The 21,789-nt window shown below is 36.6% G+C and overlaps 2 protein-coding genes across 3 annotated transcripts in view; both read left to right on the forward strand.

Annotated features, from left to right (window-relative positions):
- Positions 1-3,783, forward strand: part of LOC105174171 (glycosyltransferase family protein 64 protein C5) — a 6,002-nt gene extending 2,219 nt beyond the window's left edge. The window contains exons 3-4 of the mRNA XM_011096181.2: positions 1,617-1,784; positions 1,906-3,783. Coding sequence (XP_011094483.1) covers positions 1,617-1,784; positions 1,906-3,585 — 1,848 coding nt within the window. The 3' untranslated portion in view covers positions 3,586-3,783. The remainder of the gene's footprint in view (positions 1-1,616; positions 1,785-1,905) is intronic.
- LOC105174172 (3-phosphoinositide-dependent protein kinase 2) lies at positions 13,822-21,285 on the forward strand. Of its 2 annotated transcripts, none has more exons than XM_011096182.2 (11): positions 13,822-14,747; positions 16,459-16,639; positions 16,740-16,792; positions 17,224-17,325; positions 17,395-17,503; positions 17,591-17,669; positions 17,867-18,032; positions 19,087-19,221; positions 19,660-19,820; positions 20,008-20,230; positions 20,742-21,285. In XM_011096182.2, the coding sequence occupies exons 1-11, from the start codon at positions 14,571-14,573 to the stop codon at positions 20,823-20,825; spliced, it is 1,470 nt and encodes a 489-aa protein (XP_011094484.1). In that variant the 5' UTR covers positions 13,822-14,570; the 3' UTR covers positions 20,826-21,285. The 2 variants fall into 2 exon arrangements, with proteins under 2 accessions (XP_011094484.1, XP_020553626.1); XM_020697967.1 differs by lacking the exon at positions 13,822-14,747 and adding an exon at positions 14,776-15,660.

Here is a 21,789-nt window from a genome sequence, read left to right on the forward strand (position 1 = left end):
TATATTGATAAGTTGCTCTACGTTTCATATATGCTTGCTTTTTGGACGGCACGTAACATCTATGGTAAGTGAAGAAGATGTGGATTCTCATGGGAAAACTTGATGGAAACTAAAACATCCAAATCAAGTCGTTCTTTGGCTGGGAGGGGGTAAGAGAATTTTGTTTCTTTTCGTTTTCTATTATTGGGAGTTGGATAGGGATTCTTTAATATGAGGTAAACACATATCCTCAAGAATTTTAGAACCAAGGCTTTTATAGATTCTAAGAAAATCCGATTTTCTTTTTGGTGGGAGTGGTTTTAATGTAGGATCCTGAGTTTGTTGGTTAAAAACGTGCTCTTTCTGAAATATAAGTAGCCCAAGGCAAAGCTAAGCCGGTTCTGGATTCAAGCTTTAATAACCGCTGGTGCTTGGTACGGAGTCATTGGCTTGTATGCACAACAGACGTGTTGACAATTGAAGTTTTTGTTTAGTCAATCCAGAAACTTTTGTGGAGATCTTTTAACTGATGAACAACTAAAAACATGAACTGTGACATTTCCTGACAGGTTGTATATGGAAATCAGTCTATGTCATTCACGATTCTTAATGTCTGACTGCTTTATTGTTTTGAGGAAGTGAAAAAGAACAAGAAGAATGAGTATCAAACTGTTAAAACTTGCCAGACAGTTGTAATCATCAACCTGTTTATAGGGGCTAGGTTCCGCGGTGTTTGTTATGAGTATCGATTCTGAGCTATTATCAAGCTATTGACCACTTTTTGAAAAAGAGAGTCAACACTTTTAAGCGAGTTAAACTCGTTATACTCTATGCAGTTAGTTTTACATTTTCACTCATGGAACCATGTTTAGAAGGAATTTTTAGGAGCCCATAATCATGGTTACTACTTTCTAGGAAATGGATTCCAGTTGCGCAGATCTTATTCCTAGTTTTTGGCGGTTGCCATACCTCTAATTGGTAGGATCTCATGTGCTTATCAAGCAAGCGACTGCCAAACCCTGCCCCTCCTTTATGATATGCTTCCTGCCTCTTCCTTTTTGCCTGCCTTGTTCTTGTTTATGCATGCTCTCTATGCAGCAGTTCAACTCCCATTTCATGATGCTTTTAAATTCTATGATATTTGCCTTTGCCATACTAATGGGGAAGATTAAAATGCCCCTGATACTTTGAAGGGATGGGAGGGACAAAAAGAATTCCGCAGAGACATGGTAGTGAATCTTAAGTATGATCTAGTCCAAACTGGAAACAATGTATGCATGGAGCTTTAAATTGGTTCCTTCGTGTTGGTTATTACTTAAAGAAACCAGTGTCTCTGTCAGCTGCTAATTTGCTCTCCCAATCTTCTGGTTTCTCAGCTGTAGCTGCTTTTCCATATGTGCACCTCTTTCGTGCCCATGCACCTGTGTGTGTTTATTTCTTGGTTGACGAATTAACAACATACTGAATGGCAATAGTATTAGTAGTGCAGATATAATTGTATTGGATGGTTCTTTCTCGAATAAATACGCAACCTCTGTGTTGAAGAATTACACCAATCACAGTAGCATCTTAGAAGTTGCGTGTTTATTGTCTTTGACTGGGCACATAACTTGATCGTGTTAGCTTCCATGATTCAGGGAGATGTCCTTTACATGTTCTTTGAAACGAAAAATTCAATTACAATGCAAGGAGATATTGCAGTCGCGCAAAGTATAGACAAGGGAGCAACGTGGCAGCAGTTGGGTATTGCTCTTGATGAAGATTGGCATCTTTCCTATCCGTATGTCTTTGACTACAACGGAAATGTAGGACCTCAACTTCCTAGTTGACTACATGCATACTATGTTTCTTTTGCATGGATGTTTACCTAAATAATGTACTCTGTCTATTATGTCACTGATGTATGATTGTCATTGTTTCTTGAAGATATATATGCTGCCGGAGGGCAGTGAGAAAGGCGAGGTTCGTCTTTACCGTGCAGTTGACTTCCCTTTAAAATGGACACTGGATAAGATTATTATGAAAAGGTCGCTTGTTGATTCTTTTATAATTCCTCATGAGGGGAAGTTCTGGCTTTTTGGTTCGGACAACAGTGGGATCGGCGGCAAGAGAAACCGACAGCTAGAGATTTGGCATAGCTCCTCGCCCCTTGGTCCTTGGAAACCTCATAAAAAGAACCCTGTATATAACACTAACGAGAGCATGGGAGCCCGGAATGGAGGCCGGCCGTTTGTGTATAACGGAAATCTTTATCGTATTGGTCAAGACTCTGGCGAGACCTATGGTCGTAGGACACGTATCTTCAAAGTCGAAGTTCTGACCACGGATGAATTCAAAGAAGTTGAGGTTCCCTTCGATGTCGAAGAGTCAGTTAAGGGACGAAATGCTTGGAATGGCGCCCGCCACCACCACATAGACGTACAGCAGCTCAGTTCAGGCGAATGGATTGCCGTTCTTGATGGGGACCGAGTACCCTCAGGAGACACAGTTCATCGATTCATTCTTGGCTTAGCTTCAGTTGTTGCTGTTGCTGCACTGGTCATACTTGGTGGAATTTTACTTGGGCCTGTAAAGTGTATAGTACCCTTAAGTTGGTGCCCCCACAATGTGGGCAAGAGAAGTGATGCGGTCTTGGCTTGGGAGCAGCCAAGTTTGTCATCCAAGCTACGCCTATTTTGTAGTCGACTGAACAGAGGAAGCTCGATTCTCCGTGCTAGAATAAAGGCAAACACTTGCACAGGAACTTTTGTCCTCATTTTTACGATTGTGGTTGCAGTGACGCTAACATGTACTGGGGTCAAGAATATATACGGTGGGAGTGGCGCCCAGGAACCATATCCGTTAAATGGTCAGTACTCCCAGTTCACTTTGTTAACGATGACCTACGATGCTCGACTATGGAATTTGAACATGTACGTAAAGCATTACTCAAGATGCTCCTCTGTGCGTGAGATAGTCGTCGTCTGGAATAAAGGGGTGCCTCCACAACTAAGTGATTTCGACTCAGCCGTGCCAATAAGGATAAGAGTCGAGAAACAAAACTCCCTCAACAACCGATTCAACATGGATCCACTGATAAAGACACGAGCTGTCCTCGAGCTCGACGATGATATCATGATGACTTGTGACGACGTTGAACGAGGGTTCAAGGTATGGCGTGAGCACCCCGACCGGATTGTCGGGTTCTATCCTCGGCTCGTCAATGGCAGCCCGTTGAAGTATAGAGGCGAGAAGCATGCCCGGAAGTACAACGGCTACAACATGATCTTGACTGGGGCTGCTTTCATGGACAGCCAGGTGGCATTCAAGAGGTACTGGAGCAAGGAAGCAGCCGCAGGTCGAGCACTCGTCGATCGTTTCTTCAACTGCGAGGATGTGCTGATGAACTACTTGTACGCGAACTCGAGCTCGTCGACAGTGGTCGAGTACGTGAGGCCTGTGTGGGCGATCGACACATCGAAATTCTCAGGAGTTGCAATCAGTAGAAACACTCAGGCTCACTATGGAGTGAGAAGCAATTGTCTGGCTAAGTTTGCCGAAATATATGGGAGTTTAACTGGGAGGAAATCGGATTTCAGGCGACGGAAGGACGGTTGGGATGTATAGTGAGGAAAAAATTCTAAGTTAAAAATGTAGTTGCTCTCTTTATTTTTCTTCTTTGATTAGTGCAAGTTTTGTTGATAGTGATGAAGAAATTATACCTCCAGCTGTGAATTTTGCTTGGGAGGGACTTTTGACATCAAACTCAATATAATTTAATGTACTAATGGCTTTGAATGGGAATCATCTTCTTCATAGTTGCTACCCTGCTTTTCTCTTCCATCTTCAACTCTACCAATTTTTCAAGATAGTGTGTTATTATATTTTTCCTTTGTGTTTTTTGTTGGTGTGCTCAAGCCGAGTCTAACCGTTTGCAAAAATCTAATCCTACTAGATTATCATTTTCAAGTGTATGCACATAGATGTGGTCTCGAAATGGTTCAAAACAAGTTTTAGGAAGACAACATCATGAAGCATTGTCTCTCAAGACAAGAAAAATTGTAGATTTTCATGAATGTATAGGCTCAAAATCTACATATGTATACATTATTGACACTCTTATAAATAATTGGATAAATAACATCGGGTTTTCTTGAAATTTACATAATTATAAATATTTTTTTAACTGTTTGAAAAGTTATAAATACCATGAAATTATTTTATGGGTTTTTTTGAAATTTATATAACAATAAATATTTTTTTAATTATTTAAAAAATATCCAAATATTAATGGTTGTTTAGATAGCTTGATGTTGGATAAAAAGTAGTTTCCGTGGTTATTGTTTCTTGGCAAAGTACAAAGATCAATTCAATTTGGACTTATGTGTAATTATTATTTATTATTATTATCATTATTATTATTTATTATTATTATTATTATTGTGTGGACCATTTCTTGACAGCATTAATTGTCTTGGTGTATAAGAGTGTTGACATGAATGGGTCCCCACTTTGGATAAGGATATATGTACATTTATTTTCAATATAATGAATTAAATATCATTGTCAAAGTGATAGCCTCAAAATTTTTAAATTTTTTCATTAATTTACACATAAAAGTTCAAAATTTGTAAGAGTGATTTGGTGAAATAAGGCTTATTATTTTGAGTGACTTATATTTATGTGCATTTTGTGGATATTAATTTATTTTTATTTTTCAATAATGATTAGTAAATCTTGATTTTCGTGGAGGGAAGCTAACGGGAAAGCTGAGATTGTGATTGTTCGATTTATCTGAATGGAAAAAAAAAAGAATAAAATTAAAGTAGTTTGTTGAGATGAAAATAATGATAATTGCAAAATGTATTAAGTAAGAGATAAAATATAGTAATCAGAGTTGTTGGGATAAAAGTAGTTATTTTTTTCTTTTAGAATATTAAAATGTATTTTGAGATATATCTGATTGAGAAAATAATTCTTATTAAACAACATAAATTTGCAGAGATATTTTATGAATTGAGATGAAATGGAAGTTTATTTTATATGCAAATCTTCCTAAATAAGTCAACCTTTATTCGTAGAATAAAAGAGTATTTAACTCAACTTATAATATCTTATAAGTTTTTTTTCGAGACAAGATAAAACATACTCAATATTTATTTTTTTGTTTTTTATATCTTATCTGTGTATGTTTTTATATTTCAACTTTTTATATAATATATACATTTATATATATAATATAAAAGAGACATGATTTGATAATGAATAGTAATTTTTATTTCCAAAAATACAATATTAAAATACAATATGTATATGTACATATTTATATATAAAAATATATATAAAAGAGATATGATTTGATAATGAACAGTGATTTTTGTCTCCCAAATTCCAACATCAAACTACACCACTTATTTTAAAATATTTTAAATTACCTCAAAACACAAATCTAAACATATGATTTATTTCCAACATACACTTATTTATCTCTATTTTTCTCTCACTATCACCAAAACAAAACACTCAAAATACAAATCCAAACACTATGATAAAGTTCTAGTAACTATTGACGCGTACAAAACTATCTTCAAATTTATCCATAAAACTTCTTAAAAGTATCATATAAGTTCCAAAATCTTGTAAAATATTTTAGAAATTTTACAATAAGTTTTTTATGTTGTATGTGCTACATGATTATAGGGCTAAATTTATTTTGACCCCCTGTGATATGTAAAAATATAAAAAATCCTCTATAAAATTTTTAATATCAAAATCACCCCTATATTATGAATAAATTATCATATTGCCCTCTGGTCAATAGTTTTATTTCCATCGCTTTCATGAAATTTTCACATTTAGTCCCTATTCATCTCTAATTGTATGCTAATGCCCCGCCTCATAAAAAATGATATTAGAGCCTAGGTTTATTGGAGAAATACATGTTTATATTACATTTAGATATTATTTATCCACTAATGGAGGAAACTTTCAGAGAAGATGGAATCGAATGAAAGTTCAAGTTATGATGAAAACAGGGAATATCCCATATTCTAAAAATACAAAGAAGGGAATTTCTCATAAAAATTCTTGACAAATGTTACAACGTTCCCAAGAGGATTGACCCAAAACTTCTCACGCCAGAAGAAGATCAAGAATGGCTGAGGAATTTTCAAGTTCGACAGATACTACCAGGAAACGCGTGAGGTGTTTACACTCTACTGAAGTCCATGGTAGAATCCCAGCCAAGAGAAGCAGAATGGGTAAATTCCTGCATAATTATAGTTCTAAAAATTATGATTAAGGGAACTGACTGGAAAGAACTCGAACCGGATACCTCAAAGATTTCCCAAGATCAAAGAGGAATACAAAAGACAGTTCAAGACTATGGACATAGGTTAATCATATACCTATGAAAATAGAAATCTTGAGCCAGAAGGTAGATAAGATCCTTAAGATTCTTCCCGATCTACACAAGTATCTTACAGATCTGAAGTTAGAAAGTGCAGATCTAAAGAGAAATCAAAAGGAGAGCCCTATGACATCAAAATCCAGACAGGAGCGAATCAGAGACGCCCTTGGAAAACCAGAGAAGATCTGATCATCGTATCCATTAGATCCATAAAGTAACGGAGGTGACGAGAGCAAATCTATCAAATTTACAAAAATTAGCAGAATCTTTTTCCCAACCGGATTGTGGATTTAGTCAACATCCAAACCAATAAAATTATTCCAGCACTACCACCGCATGAGGAAAGTACATGCTCCATTGATCCTCCACAAGGTCATCCAATGAGAGGGAGTGCAAATTTCCACACCAATGCCACTCCAACGTTCATGGGGATCTAGCTAAAAGAAAATCCAGGAAGAAATCCAAGAAGAGTGCCTGAAAAGACATCTTGGGCGAGAACTAGCTTTAACTCTTGCATCATATGGCGCTATACTTAACTTGGATATTATTGATTTCCGGAATACCAAGAAATTTGATAGATGAATGGGTTGCAGCTATCAAGATAGCAGCAACTACCTTAGAACACGAAAAGGAAAACTTCATAAAACTTGTGGAGTTAAGTTTGGGGGGTTCTGTGCAGATCGAATGGTATAATACCCCAAAAGATACCAAAGCCAGCATCTTTGCCGGAGATTCAAAAGGCGCAATAGCAGATCGGCTAGGAAGGTTTATCAAGATACACTTCATCGGAGATAGTTACTTCAAAGGAAGTAGAGCAGAAAAGGCTAGGGAATATGCACAAGCTGTTACCTTTGGATTGAGAAGTATTTGCGCAATAGATGAATATATCTATTGGTTTCAGAATATTTCTTCCACAGTGGAGTAGTGATGGATGTAGCAGCTCCAATGTTTGTTGCAAAAATATGTAGTCCATGGAGGGAAATGTTCATCCAGTCATACAAAGTACCTGAAGAACAACTAGATTCAGTTGCAAGGAGGATGTCTTTCCTTAAAGACAAACTGAAGGATTGGTGTTATCAAATATCTATCTAGAAAAACATGAAGAGGCTGAGAGATAAGATCAAGCAACCCCTCTCTGTTGCGATAACAATGATTTTCCAACTATTATAGGAGAATCGAGCGAGCCAAGGAAGGGTAGGAAGCAAAATAGTGTCTCCTACCCAAGGATTTTCAAAAGAACCTTTTCCCAACGAAGATCATGGTGGTCCAAGCCAAAAGCCAGATCATACAAATCTGAACAGAAAATAAGACCAACAAGGGCTTCATCCCAAAGATCTAGACAAACAGATGCAAGATCCACAGGAAGAACATCTACAAAGATAACTTTCGGACGGGTCCATACCCAAGCCAATGAAAGTTTCAAAAACTGCAAATGCTGGACTTACGGACCAAGAGGACATAGCTCTCCTGACTGCCTGTAAAATCATGGTGAATTGAGAAAATTTGAAGCCACGGATAACATTCTAGACACAGCCTACTATGGCTCTTTAGTACCCACCTAACAATTCAAAAATATTCCAACAGAAAAAAAATGTCTATGAGGAAGAAATAGAGACTAATTTGGATGGACCTTCAACCGAGTCAGAGTAATTACAACGAGGGAGATAGGCTTCAAACCTCTGAAAGCCTATCAGGATTGTTTTCCAGGATGACGGTGTCAAACAAAACTGTGGAAAGAATCATGCGACAAGACTCCAACCTTACCCCATACGATGGATTTAGAATTAGATGCATCGGGAAAGTCCTGAACTAGATAGGACTGAACCGAAGAGAGCATCACATAACCTACAAAGTAAGTTTAGGTGAGTTTGCTATACCTATGGAACTTACTAGTAATGTGATGGAAATGCAACTGATTCCTCAAGAAGAAATTCTTGAAGAATTGAGTAAGCTTAAAGAAGAAGTAGTTGTTACTATGAAATGGTTCCACATAGGAGCTATTGAAGTAGTAATAAAAGCAACTTTTAAGGAAGGAATTAATTCAGAAATACATTTATCAATAATGGATAGAAGAATCAATAACTTGAAAGATGGTTTCCTTGGGACAATGATAGGTAATCTGTATGCAGAAAAATTAACGTTTGGCATTCATTTTAGGACTACATACTACCTAGCAGACCAGGATTTCAGCAGAGTCTTGACCCTTCATCAGAATTTTAGAAGTAAAGATCTAATGAAAGAAGGTAATCGACCATATTCTATAACTTATAGAATTGCTTATACCCTTTCCAATACACATCATTCAGATTTGTTTTTTAGGAAAGACTACATAGAGATTCCTAGAATTTTTAAGGAATTTTCTAAGGTTATGGCACAAGATCCGATTAGGATACCTAGAATGGGTGGTTTCCATATTGTTATAAAAGATCATCCAGTTTTAGATCAATTAGCTCTAGAACTGAGTTTGATAGCAGAATGTCCTTTTCGGAAGATAGGATCATAAGCTACAAAAGGAAGGACAAAGAGTTATTAAAAGATATAACTCCTCAAGAGATTAGGGTAGATAAAGTAAAACTTAGATGCCCTAAAGAATGGATGACTTATATCATTTGCAGCAACCTGTTGTTGGTAGATATAAAGGCATGTTAGAAATAGCATGCCATGAAATTCTAGTTGCAGGACGAGAAAATGGGAGTTTGACTTTGGGGTTAAGTTTCCTTGATTATCATAAACCATGGGGAGGAAAAAGGTAATGAAATGGAATTCAGTCTTGATGGTGTTACCATAAGGATTAAATGACGAGTCCCTTTTCAATATACATATTTGTTGGTATGTTATATGATCAATATAAGATAGAGCATTTTGCAACTTATATTGATTCAGGATCAGGGATTTGCACGACAAAACTTGATGTTATCCCTAAAGAAGCAAGGGAAACCTTACCCCTTATTGCAGGAAGGGGTTTTTTCACAGAAAATTCTAATACTCAATAAGGAAATACGAGAAACCAAGATCATGATCGAATGAGCATTTAGATCACCCTGGTTTAAGGTTAAAACACCTCTTGTTTACTTCCATGATACAGGTATTGATATCTTGCTAGGTAACAATTTCATTCAAATGTTTGCAAGATATATGCAGGATAATCAAAGAAATCTGTTAATCTTTAGTATTAACTGTGGTAGTGAGATAGAGGTGTTGCAAAGAGAAAAGGCATTTAACAGGATAATGCTTATAGAGTTTCGCAGCAAACATGGTGATTTCGATGCCAGATTAACTCATCCAAAAATGCAGGATTAGCAAAAATTTAGTAAGGTTCTTTTGTCTTTCAGGCAATAGGGCCTCACAATAGTGATGGCTTCTACAAGGAATCCGAGAAAGAAATTAGGAACCTTAAGGAAGCACTATAGGAAATAAAATCGCTAGATATTAGCGGGAAAATCAAGTTTTCTCTTGAGAATGTCAAGAGACTTATCGAGAGGAACTTCAATGAAAGCATGGTGGGATAGGAACAAGATCGAAGCTACTCTGAAAGTCAAGGAAGAATGCAAGTGCGAGTACGTTCGATACAAACCTATCCAGATGAATATGGAGGATAAGAAGGATATGCATATGATTATCAAAGAGTATATCGGTCTTGGACTCATCGACCCTGGAGTATATACCTATAGTAGCCGTGGATTTCTAGTTAGAAATCATGGTGAGATAAAGAGAGGTAAACGCAGGTTGGTAATTAACTATCAAGGTATTAAGAGAGATAAACGCATGTCATAAAGAAGGATAAGTGCTTCTGAGATGAAAGCTACTGTTGCTGTCAATATAATTGAATTTTTAGGAATTCTTATCGACGAAATATGAATTGAGTTACAGGACCATATTGTGGAGAAAGTCCACAATTTTCCATACGTACTCAATCACAAGAAGCATTTGCAGAGCTTCTTGGGAGTTGTTAATTTTGCAGGGATCTTCATTAAAGATCTTGCAAGATACAGGAAGGATTTCTGACCACTTTTGAAGAAAACGAAAAGTTCAAAGTGAAAATGGAAAGAAATCCTCTCGAAGATGGTTCGGGAGCTAAAACAGGTTTGCAGTAACCTGTCAAAGCTTGCTATACCATAAGACGTAGACGAATTGGTAGTCTACACAGATGCCAATGAGTATAGATGGGCAGCAGTGCTCATGAAAAAGACAACTATAGGGGAAGAACCTTATAGATATACAGGAGGGTTGTATAATCAAAATTATCTCTAACTGACCATATCCCGGTTCTTGCTTGTCCGTGGGATTGGATTATAATCCAATAGGACATAAAGGGGAGTAATGTGGGACATCGTTCTAGAATCAATGGCTTGGTGCCTAAGGATTCATTAAGAAGTTCAAACTGAGTTTGAGACTTCACATAACTGGAATATTCGATTTATCAAAGAATTGTATTGGGTATGATTTGATATAATGAGCCCAAGGTTAGTAGGAGTTGGGTTGAGTTTCAATGCGTTTAGTGTGTAAAATTACTCATTTAGAATGAGGTTAAGATGTTTGGGAAACACTAAGGTACTAATATAATTCTACACGAAATTCTCCATAAAAGAAATTAGATTCCTATAAAGGATGAGTTGTTCAAGAATCATTTGAGGGAGACTGATGAGAAAGCACAAGCTATTCGAGGCTTAGTCATGGTTGACTGATGAGAAAGTTTAAGTTGTTCAAAACTCAATTGCGTCTAATGGATGAGAAAGCTCATATGTCTAGGATATACCCTACGTTTTTGCTATAGGCAGCACGAAAGTGTTGGTTCAGTGTGTTGGACCTGATGTTGTGTATGGTTTGTGCATGACACAATATATATTGGAAATACACCGATGTGGCAATAGACAGTTGTCAGGAGCAATCTTTAATACCTGAATAAGGATTAAGAAAGTGTTTTTGACATACGTTTTGTGGAGAGTTGTTTTGGTAAAGGCTAAAGCGATACTAGCTTCCAGATTCATGTAAATAATGGATAAGTCCTCAAAGTATATGCACGTTCTGACTTGATGGTGAGCATGGTCGCTTGAAAGGTTTTCAAGCAGACATCCCATCTTAAAAGTCAAATGTGGGACGACTTTAACAAGTTGGTCTTGGAAAGTGGTTTGGATTGAAAAACTGCAACCATTGGATTGATGTGGTGCCCAGCACAATCGACCCAGTTGTAGCCTTGGAGGCGGCCTGAGATCTCATCAAAACATCCATGAAAATTCTTAAATAACAACCATCTGCAGGCAACAATGGTGAAGAAAATACACGATTGGACCGTGTAGCTCAGTAGAAAATAAAGTACACCCACAAAATGGAGTTGGTATCGTAGATTGCTCATGCTCAGAAGGTTTTGAGTGACATGGGTAATTGGATTAATGGTCAAATGGGAGATTGTTAGAATGGGTGACCAAAAGCCAATTGGATTGGTTGTTTGTCATTTAATTTTTATCAGATAATATTAAATTTATGAATACAGTAAGAATTCATCAAGTTGGTATTGTGTTTTGTTATGCTTGCCACTAATATTGAACTGAGCTTCAATATCGCAATGAAATGCCCACAGACTGAAAAGTTTAACTCGTGGAGTTGGGCTGCACATAGGTTTGGTAGCCATAAAATCAACTCCTGAGGGTCTGTCTGAAACGTTCCAAGTCAAAAACCTTGAGACAAAGAATTGAGGGTCCTATAGACACTTGCACTAAATATTGCAGCCGAGTTTCATCGACAGGAGACGTAGGTCTTCTGTGCAGTTTTAGTAGGTAGTTGGCAAAGTAGACGACTGACTGAACTGACTCGCGGAGTCTTCATATGAAAGTCTCTTAAGGCTTGGTCGGTATGGCTAGGATTCCCGATTCCGATAGTACTAGATTAGTCCTCGGACTTCTAGGAATCATGACAGTCACGTGCATACGAAGACTGTATCTTTGATTTGGTGAGCGGTGGTTGTGTCGTGAGATATGGTCATCATATTGTCTAGTGCAGTCAGAGTATGTAGTGAGGAAGATGGATTCCAAGAGAGGATCTATCCCCTGTTAGTATATGACAGAGAATTCTCCTATGCTCTCTGAGATGGTTTAGACTCTAAAAGTCTTTGGTCAAAGCAATTGATCGATCGAGGATCGATTTCCTAGATCGGATTAGTAGATTCAATACATCTCGAGTATTAAACATTATTGCCTAGTCAAGGAAGGGAACCAACAACCAATTACATACCTTAGACTAAGACCAGGAGACGGTTGATAGTAGGATCATACTTGTCTGGACTTGGAGCCTAAATGTTCACCCATTATTCACCTAGTCTAGTGGTATGGACTGTTGCTAGACGACCACCCATGGTAAAGGGTTATTTTCGGTTATGAGATAATTGAAAATAACTAATTAAATTGAATGTAATTAATTGTGTTGGTCACATACACCTAAGTCTAGCTGAGGGTGAACTTAAAAAATCACACCCTACCACTATAACAGGATGGAACTAATTTGAAATTAATTTCAGAAGAGTTAGATTAATTAAATTAGATTAAATTAATCTTTAGAGAGAATAAATGATTAGATCATTTACTTAGACCAATCCATTGGATGGGTGAATTGAAATTTAATGAATTAGATTAATTAGAAGCCATTAAATTAATTAGATTAATTTTATTGGGTTGGTCCAATTTATAAATTGAAAGAGAGATAATAAAAGACTTAGATCTTTTAATTCGATTAAACGATATTTTAATGTTGGGTTTATAAATCACAATAGGTTTGGTTTAAGTCCATTAGACGTGGGTTTGATTTAATTTTAAGTAATCAAGCTTGGTTTATTAAAATGCAAGCCAAAAACCTTCGTTAGACCATGGTTAGGCCAAGGACGAGTTGCTCCTCCTCCTTGGGTGTGGTGTGGTAGAATTGGTGCTTTAGGATGCACCAGAATCAGCCACAATGTGCCTTAAAGGTCTTAGATGGTTGTCGGAGTCTTGCTAGGTCAAGACTTCTTGGTGTGCTGTGACTAGGTCACATATAAAACACCCAAAATTAACCCTGGCCATCCAATAAGTTGCAAACACACCACACACAATTGAATTCACTCCACATAGCCCTTGAATGACTTTGGTTAAGATCTAGGTCATGTCATATGTTATTACGTGTAGTGCACGTATTTTTTTTATTACTCGTTCATGAAACACAATATTGGCTATATTTCTCTTATATGGAGCTTTTTGAAAATTTTCCAAAATAGGGGGGTTCTTGTGCAATTTTATCTTAATTTCGAAGGAATAGTCCCTTACTTTTAACAGTCAAAATTACCAGTCTCCAGTCAGAACATTTTTGAAGGGGTTCCCCCCAAATCAAGGGTAGGGTTACCATCACCTTCTCTCCTCCCTTTTGGTGTCCCCTAATAACTACAGATAGAGAAAATAATCAATAAAATAGTTGAAAAAGAAAAGAATTATTGCTATACCTATACATACACTTTGATAGCAGCATTGGTTTGATCGGATTAAGTGAAAATACCAATGATTCAACAAAAGAGAAAAGAAAGTGGAAAAACCAAGACATGATGCCCATCATTTAATTTCATGTGCTCTTCAATCCCCATACATGCATACTACATATACATTTCTCCCTTCCATTCCATTCATCCCACCTTCATAGCTTTTCTTTTCTTTAAGGGCCTTGAGAAATTCAGTAAAGGTCTCACCTTTTTCAGATATTGATACACATTTTGCGTACATATACACAAAAAGAAATACAAGAATACGTTGGTTTATACACAAAACTTGTGTATGGAATCATTTGCTTTTTCTGGGCCTCTTTGAAATTGCTTTATCAGATGGCTGTCTCAAAGAGAATATATAAAGAGAATCTTGATCTATGCGTGATGGGCTCTCTTCTCTCAGGTTTCTCAGATTGTTTTCCTGCTGTTCAACGGTCTTCACATACCCTTTTCATTGGGGGCTGCGAAAATTAAATCCAACTCTTGTTCCAAGATTTTCTTTTTCCAAGTGGGAGAAAGCTGAGAGCGCCTGTGTTTAAAGAGAGATATAGAGGAAAAAAACTGTTTATATACAGGTTAGATATAGATACAAATAAATAGAGAATTATTGGTTTTGTTCTCTGCATGTAGTGGGAGTTGGAGAAAAAATTTGGGGGAAAGTAATTTTGGCATTGGTTGGAGAAGGGAGGAGGGCCAGTTGATAAAATGGAGCAGGAATTTGATGCAAAGCTGAGGATTGAGAACAACAGTTCTTCATCCAGTAATATGGATAATAGTAATCCTCAGAGATCTAAGAGCTTTGCGTTTAGAGCACCCCAGGAGAATTTTAGCATTCAAGATTTTGAATTGGGGAAGATTTATGGTGTAGGTTCTTATTCCAAGGTCCGATTTTTTCCCCTTTCTTCATGTTTCCCTTTCACACTCTTTTATCTACTTCTGTTATTTGGATCTTAATCTTTCTGTTTGTGTTGTTTCTCTGTATTTTTTGTGATGGGTTCTGTTCATTTTCTTCTGTCTCTCTGTTCTTTTCCCTACTTTTCCCTTTTCTTTTGTTTAGTTAGTTGGTTGATTCTCTTGAAAGAGTTATTTGCATGTCCTCTCATAGGTGATGAGACTTGGAAACGGAAGAAGCATAAAATTTGATTGGAATTTTGCAAATTTCGATGTTTTTGTATCTTGTTCCATTTAGTAACGTTTGCTTAGGGAGGAGCAGGGAAAATGGTCCGTGTTTGTGACCCTGATAAGGTAGGGATTAGAGCATCTATAGCTGACTATTGAGTACTGAATGTCTATTATCTCCTCACAAGCTGATTAGCAATTAGACCCTTTTGCATTAATTTGCAACGGAAGTTCCCATCTCAGTAAGAATGTATGGTGCAAATCTATTTACTGATCCTATCAAAAGGTTCTGAAGGACTCTCTTGAATACTGAGTTTAGGTGGAGCCTACTGCAACATTTTTAACACAATGGAACAAGTTTTGTTTGAGGTCTTACTGTCATAAGATGGTTCACAATTGGATTTGGATATGAGGAAGTTATGCAGGAATATATAATTTCAAAAGCAGCTTCAGTTGATGTTTGTAACTCGGGAAATTTCTTTTGTAAACTATGGACTTCATCCAGGACAGTTGATGTTTATGGACATGAACATCTTGAATTTGGGCTTGGCTATTGAAAGAAGAGAAACAGTATGGTGCATGAATTGGTGGTATTAGGACAAGCTTTCGAGAGCACAATTGTAAAATAAAGTATGATGCTGGTGATGAATTCTTTGAAATACCGTCTTCTGCCACTGTAAGTTGAAAGCTTTGCAGCTCTGTATACATGGAGAATGTTTCTAACTATTTTTCTATTCTGGCAATATTACTTGTCTGTGGAGCTATCCTTCTTTTAGAAGCTTCCAGATAGCCCTTCTTGGAGTTTGTTTACTGATGGTAGGCATTGGATAGAATCATAGAACCTCAGATGTCAAGAAAAAGTTTCTTTTCGTGGGCGTCCTGTTCTCAGATTTAATGGTAAACCTCTCAAAATAAATGTGATTAGGCATCTATCCTGCTGGTGAACAGGGTTTGCCAAATTGTTACAACCCAATTTGTTTCGCGGCATGACGTGCTACCAAACATTCACAGCCTTTTGGGGAAGATGGATAAAATTTTATTCTTTGGTACTGCATATGTAATTTGCTTATGCTGAAAAGTTCAAAAAAGGAAAATTTGCCTATGCTACCCAGCATACATTCTTTTAGGCATTTCCTATGAACTTTTATCTTAATTTAAGTTGTCATCACTTAAGTTTCCTCAAACATTTTCAAGATTTATGCTGTGGGATCGTATTAACATTTGAATGGTGGTTGGTTATCAACTGCGAATCTTCATTTATCTCCACTTGTGTCAGGATAATTGCTCAGCTTGTTGTTGATGCTAGTTTTTATGCATCATCTATACTAATTTCAGATTGCTCATTCTGTTTTTGATATTAGTTCTTATGAATTGCCTATACTCTCAGGACAGTTGCTCACTTTATCGTTGATATTAGTTCTTATGCATACAGTGCTGTCAAAGCGTCTATTTATTTAATCTGTGATATCAAAAGGTTGTCAGAGCAAAGAAGAAAGACACAGGAATCGTTTATGCTATGAAGATCATGGATAAAAAGTTCATCACAAAGGAAAATAAAACAGCTTATGTAAAGTTGGAGCGCATAGTATTAGACCAGCTAGATCATCCTGGTGTAGTACGGTTGTTTTTTACTTTCCAAGATACTTTCTCGCTCTGTAAGTATTCTTGTCTGATTGCACTATGTTCATTTGCTATGTTGGTTGATTTTTCTGGATTGAAGAGTAATTTGATGTTCCTGCATTTCATATTCTAAAGACATGGCGCTTGAATCCTGTGAAGGCGGAGAACTTTTTGATCAAATAACCAGGGTAAGTAACTGTGTTACTTAGAATCAGGTGTACTTTCATGGTGTCCTTAAATTATAACTTCAATGAAATAATATAGGCCAAGAAAGTGTAGGAGTAAGAGAATAATATGGAGCATGTGGCCTTCTTTTCTTTTGTTTGGTCTGGACAATATTTAGGATGAATGTAGGAGGCAAAATATCAAATTTGTTTGAGATATAACATGAAATCGATTTGTTCCTGCCATTTAGCCTTCACAGATGCATAGGAGTTTTTGTATTCAATTTGCAATATGAAAAACCTTAGTATATGTTAATACTAGAAAAGGGAAAATAAGCACTCTACTCTGAAAGATTTATCTTTTGCTGCTTCTATGTTCTATAACTAATCAATATTATCTATTTCCTGCCGGTTCAAACTCTGCCCTTTTGACATAGTTGGTTTTGTTGGTGCAGAAAGGTCGTTTGTCTGAGGATGAGGCTCGTTTCTATGCAGCTGAAGTTGTGGATGCTCTTGAATATATACACAGTATGGGGTTGATACATCGAGATATTAAGGTACCTTGTGATGTTGATAAAAGCTTTTCCATTATCATACTTGGGATACTAATAGTTTCTAAAATGCAGCCGGAGAACCTGCTGCTTAGTGCAGATGGACATATCAAGATTGCTGATTTTGGTAGTGTAAAGCCTATGCAAGGTAGCCGGATAACTCTTCTTCCAAATGCGGCATCAGGTGGTTATAACGATACTCCTGGGAAAAAGTAATAATTCCTCAAAGAATAGTACGCTGATCTATTGTCGTTTTGGTAAAAATCTGCAGATGACAAAGCATGCACGTTTGTGGGAACCGCTGCTTATGTACCTCCTGAAGTTCTCAATTCCTCTCCGGCAACTTTTGGGTAGTTACCTTGTACTTGAAACTCCTCTTTCTTGTGTAATGATCTTATATTGTTTATGAAATAATCAACTGGCTTAATTTTGGCAAAATATTTCTTCCCAGGCAAATCTCTTTCAATGAAATTTATTTCTAATTTGACCTGTAGTACTATTCTAGCTTCAAAATGACTTATTTAATTTTTCGAACACATTTAACCAGGAATGACCTTTGGGCACTTGGATGCACATTGTATCAAATGCTTTCAGGGACTTCTCCTTTTAAAGACGCTAGCGAATGGTTAACTTTCCAGCGAATTATTGCTAGAGATATCAGATTTCCAAATTACTTTTCAGCAGAAGCACGAGATCTCATTGATCAATTATTGGTAAAATGAACTTGCCAAGCTTTCTTTTTAGTGCTTTATTTATTTAATTTTTTCTTCTTGTGCTCAAGTTGATAGGTCCGTTTAATCTTTTTAAGATGTTGTCTACTCTTTATATTGATATACTTGTGTTGCACGGATATGGACATGATATGATTGAGATATGGCGATGGTATATATAAAGAGTACAAGATATCTTACAATTTGGATAGGGCAGCTGAAAGGAAATAATTTATTGAGATTGAGGAAAAAAGAATATTATAAGATATAATGTTAGTATTTGTGTAAAATTAAAACGATTGTATTACAAGATGAAAATTAAGTCGTTGCATATATGTACACCCAAAAGGCAAAAAGCATAAATAAACAAAATGTAATCAGGATATAAATTATGTGAATAATCAAATTTATGATATTTGTATTTTTTACTTTTTTACTACACGATTTATATTTGTATGTTTTCTTTAATCTTTTGGACACTATGAAGTATGACATATGTCTGGGATTAACATATCAATATATCATATCTGAGTACGTGATACGGGTGCATCTACTTTTTATGAGCATCAATGCATCATATCTTAGATTCTTCGACAAGATTTAGGAATTGGAATGCTACAGTAGGGAGAAAAGGTTCCCAACTCCATTACACTTACTTCTTATTGAACTTCTGTTAATACTTAGTTGTCTTCAAATTCAGAATCTTTCACCTTGACTGTTCGATTAGGTTCACCAAAGTAGAACACGTTCCGAGAGAGGGCATCAGTATTCCACTCAATGTTCCGCCTTATATGAGTGTATATTTTGGTCAATGTCTTTTCGCCACTTGTCTAACTATTCTCATCTAAGCCATAAATTTCGGCATTTCACTCAATTGACTCATAATCCTTCTTCCTTTTTCACCCTTTTTTCAAAAGAGTTCTTTTCGCCACTTGTCTAACTTTTTCATATAACCCATAAATTTTGGCATTTCACTCAATTGGCTCACAATCCTTCTTCCTTTTCACCCTTTTTTCAAAAAGAGTTCCGCGTAACTAATATGCAATATTTGGTCTAGGACATGGATCCCAGCAGGCGACCAGGTACAGGACGTGGCGGTTATGCTACACTCAAGAGCCATCCATTTTTCAAGGGGATTGATTGGACGAATTTGCGGGAAGTAACCCCGCCTACTCTTGCTTTGGAGCCAAGAGTAAGACATTTTCATTTTTAGTTCTTTGGTTTTTCCTTCTAAGAACACACGTAATGCGAACACTAGCAGATCTCCAGGAAGATAAAGTAGCCGTCCACCTCATTGAAAATTTTCACTAATCAAGAACATTGGATTGGAAAAGGAAGTTTTCTTTGATTCAAATATACTTCAAACTTGTAGACTATGTTTCGGATATCTCTATGCCCACCTTAAAAGTCGGTGATATCATGATATGCTATGTTTGGATTCATAAACTTTTCCCAACTTTTCAATCTCAAGATTTGGAGAAGTATGACTTGAATTGGTTTCAATCCAGCCAGCCCACAATGTTTGTTGCCAACTCAATACATTTTAAAATCCATTCCATACAAGTTTACCAAAATCTTTCGGAGAAAGGATTCCAAACAAAGCCTTATTATCTACATCTCCATTATTCAGGCTCCGTCTACCGGAGGTGAAGACCAAGACTCGTCATGGAATCCATCACATATTGGGGATGGTTCACTCAGGTCAAATGATGGGAACGGTGCTGCTGAGTCGGTTTCTGAAGGTGGGAGCATAACTAGGCTTGCTTCAATTGACTCATTTGATTCGAAATGGTAAGGTGTCGAATTCTTATTATTCTGTTTTGGGGTATTGCTTTCAGAATTTAGGAAATCATGGCTTGGGATATTATTAGATCACTCTTTACAGTTTCACTTTATTGTTTAATCTTCATATGAACCATCTATTGCTATCAGTCAACTTTCTTCACTTTATAACTTACTTTTCTGACCGTTTGAACAGGAAACAATTCTTGGAGCCCGGTGAATCCGTTCTTATGATCTCAATGGTCAAGAAACTGCAGAAACTAACAAACAAGAAAGTGCAACTTATCCTTACAAATAAACCAAAGATAATTTATGTGGATCCTGCAAAATTGGTGGCCAAAGGAAATATAACATGGTCCAACAATCCTAACGATCTTAGCGTTCAAGTCACGAGTCCTTCACATTTCAAGATTTGCACAGTAAGCCATGCTTCCTCCTGTCTAATTATTATACTTCTCTGATTGTCAATGTCTTTAAACATTAAAATTGATTGGTCTAACTGGAGAAACTCATTTAACTGTCCATTGAGCATTCTGGCTAATTGCAAAGGCCTTTGAATGACATTGCAATTTTGTAGATCTTTAAGTAAAGGAAAAAAGAAAATTTTATAAGAAAATTCATATAATTTTTCAATTTTCATAAACAGGGGTGAAAGTCACTAGCAGCGCAAATGTGTGATGCTGCATGTACGATATATTTCATTCATAGAATAAAGTTGCTAAATTTAGAAACAATTCTTTCCGCAATATATGCGCTCATCTATAGTTCGGATGATATTATTCTGGTCGTTTCATTGTAATTTCAAGAAACTTGGGATTGAATTCACTGATCAGTGAAAGTAACTAGTCTACTGCTTTGTTTCACTTTCTGCATGCGGATCAACTATTATTCTTTACACACCTCACGCAAGCGAATCTTTTGCTGATACAGCCGAAGAAAGTTCTGTCTTTCGAGGACTCAAAACAAAGAGCAATGCAGTGGAAAAAGGCGATCGAGACCCTTCAAAACCGCTGAATTTTTGTTTATGATTTCGGCCACACATTCTTTTTGGACATAACTAAACACTAGCACAAACGTAAAATGGTAGAAAAACGCAAGCATCCCATTAACAACGAATGGATGCTCCCGAGGACACTTCTCCTGAAGAAAGTCGTTGAAGCTACAATGCTACAGAAGTGGCCTCGTATAAAGCCAGATGTTAAACGTCACAGATATTCTTCTTCTCTGACATGCAGTTCCTATCAGCATCTGCAGAAATGAGGGCTTCGTTCATGTGGCCACCCATCCACCATTTTTGATGTGTAATCTTCTTTCCTGAACCTTTCAAATTGATTGCATTTGTTTATAGCAGGGATTGCTTTATATTATTAGGCCTTCAACATATCCGAACCTTAGACAAACAAAAGATCTATAAACTGAATGAAATGTGTCACAGTGCTGAAACATATATAAATGAAGTGTTTATTGTCCATTATTTATTGCCCATTATTATCTCTATTATATCGCTTAATCCTCTCTAGTTGATCACCTAGTCGTCTTTCTGAGTCGACCTAAGAGTTGTTTGAATCGACCATTCGATATGATAAGGGTAGAATGACATATTTAGACTCGTTTTATTTCCTTTGTTTCGTTGGCGCTTTATGTTTTTGTTGTACGGTAAAAGTAAATACATCATATGTGATGTCTGCGGCTATTCAAAAATGTCCTAGTTGTGAACATACATCATGAATACAGACTAGTCTACTGGTTTTTTAGTTGTTTCTGAACTCTTTGAAGCTCTTGAAAGGGATATTCATCATTGTTCTGCAGACAGATATATAGACATGTGACCATATTTTCTACACTTGAGGATTTTTTGCACTTGTAAATTGAGTTTTCATGTGATACTTCCCATTTCATCCTGAATTTATCCACTTTTTTCACTGTTACCAATTTGCTTGTTTCCACAAACAACCCATTCGTTGAATTGATATCACTC

Source organism: Sesamum indicum, linkage group LG11 (genome assembly GCF_000512975.1).
Source record: "Sesamum indicum cultivar Zhongzhi No. 13 linkage group LG11, S_indicum_v1.0, whole genome shotgun sequence".
NCBI classification, from domain to species: Eukaryota; Viridiplantae; Streptophyta; class Magnoliopsida; order Lamiales; family Pedaliaceae; genus Sesamum; species Sesamum indicum.

Coding starts and splice junctions, on each gene's coding strand:
- LOC105174172 (XM_011096182.2), top strand. CDS start 14,571: ATGGAGCAGGAATTTGATGCAAAGCTGAGGATTGAGAACAACAGTTCT. Junction 17,326..17,394: donor TGATACATCGAGATATTAAG/GTACCTTGTGAT, acceptor TCTAAAATGCAG/CCGGAGAACCTGCTGCTTAG. Junction 18,033..19,086: donor ATCTCATTGATCAATTATTG/GTAAAATGAACT, acceptor TATTTGGTCTAG/GACATGGATCCCAGCAGGCG.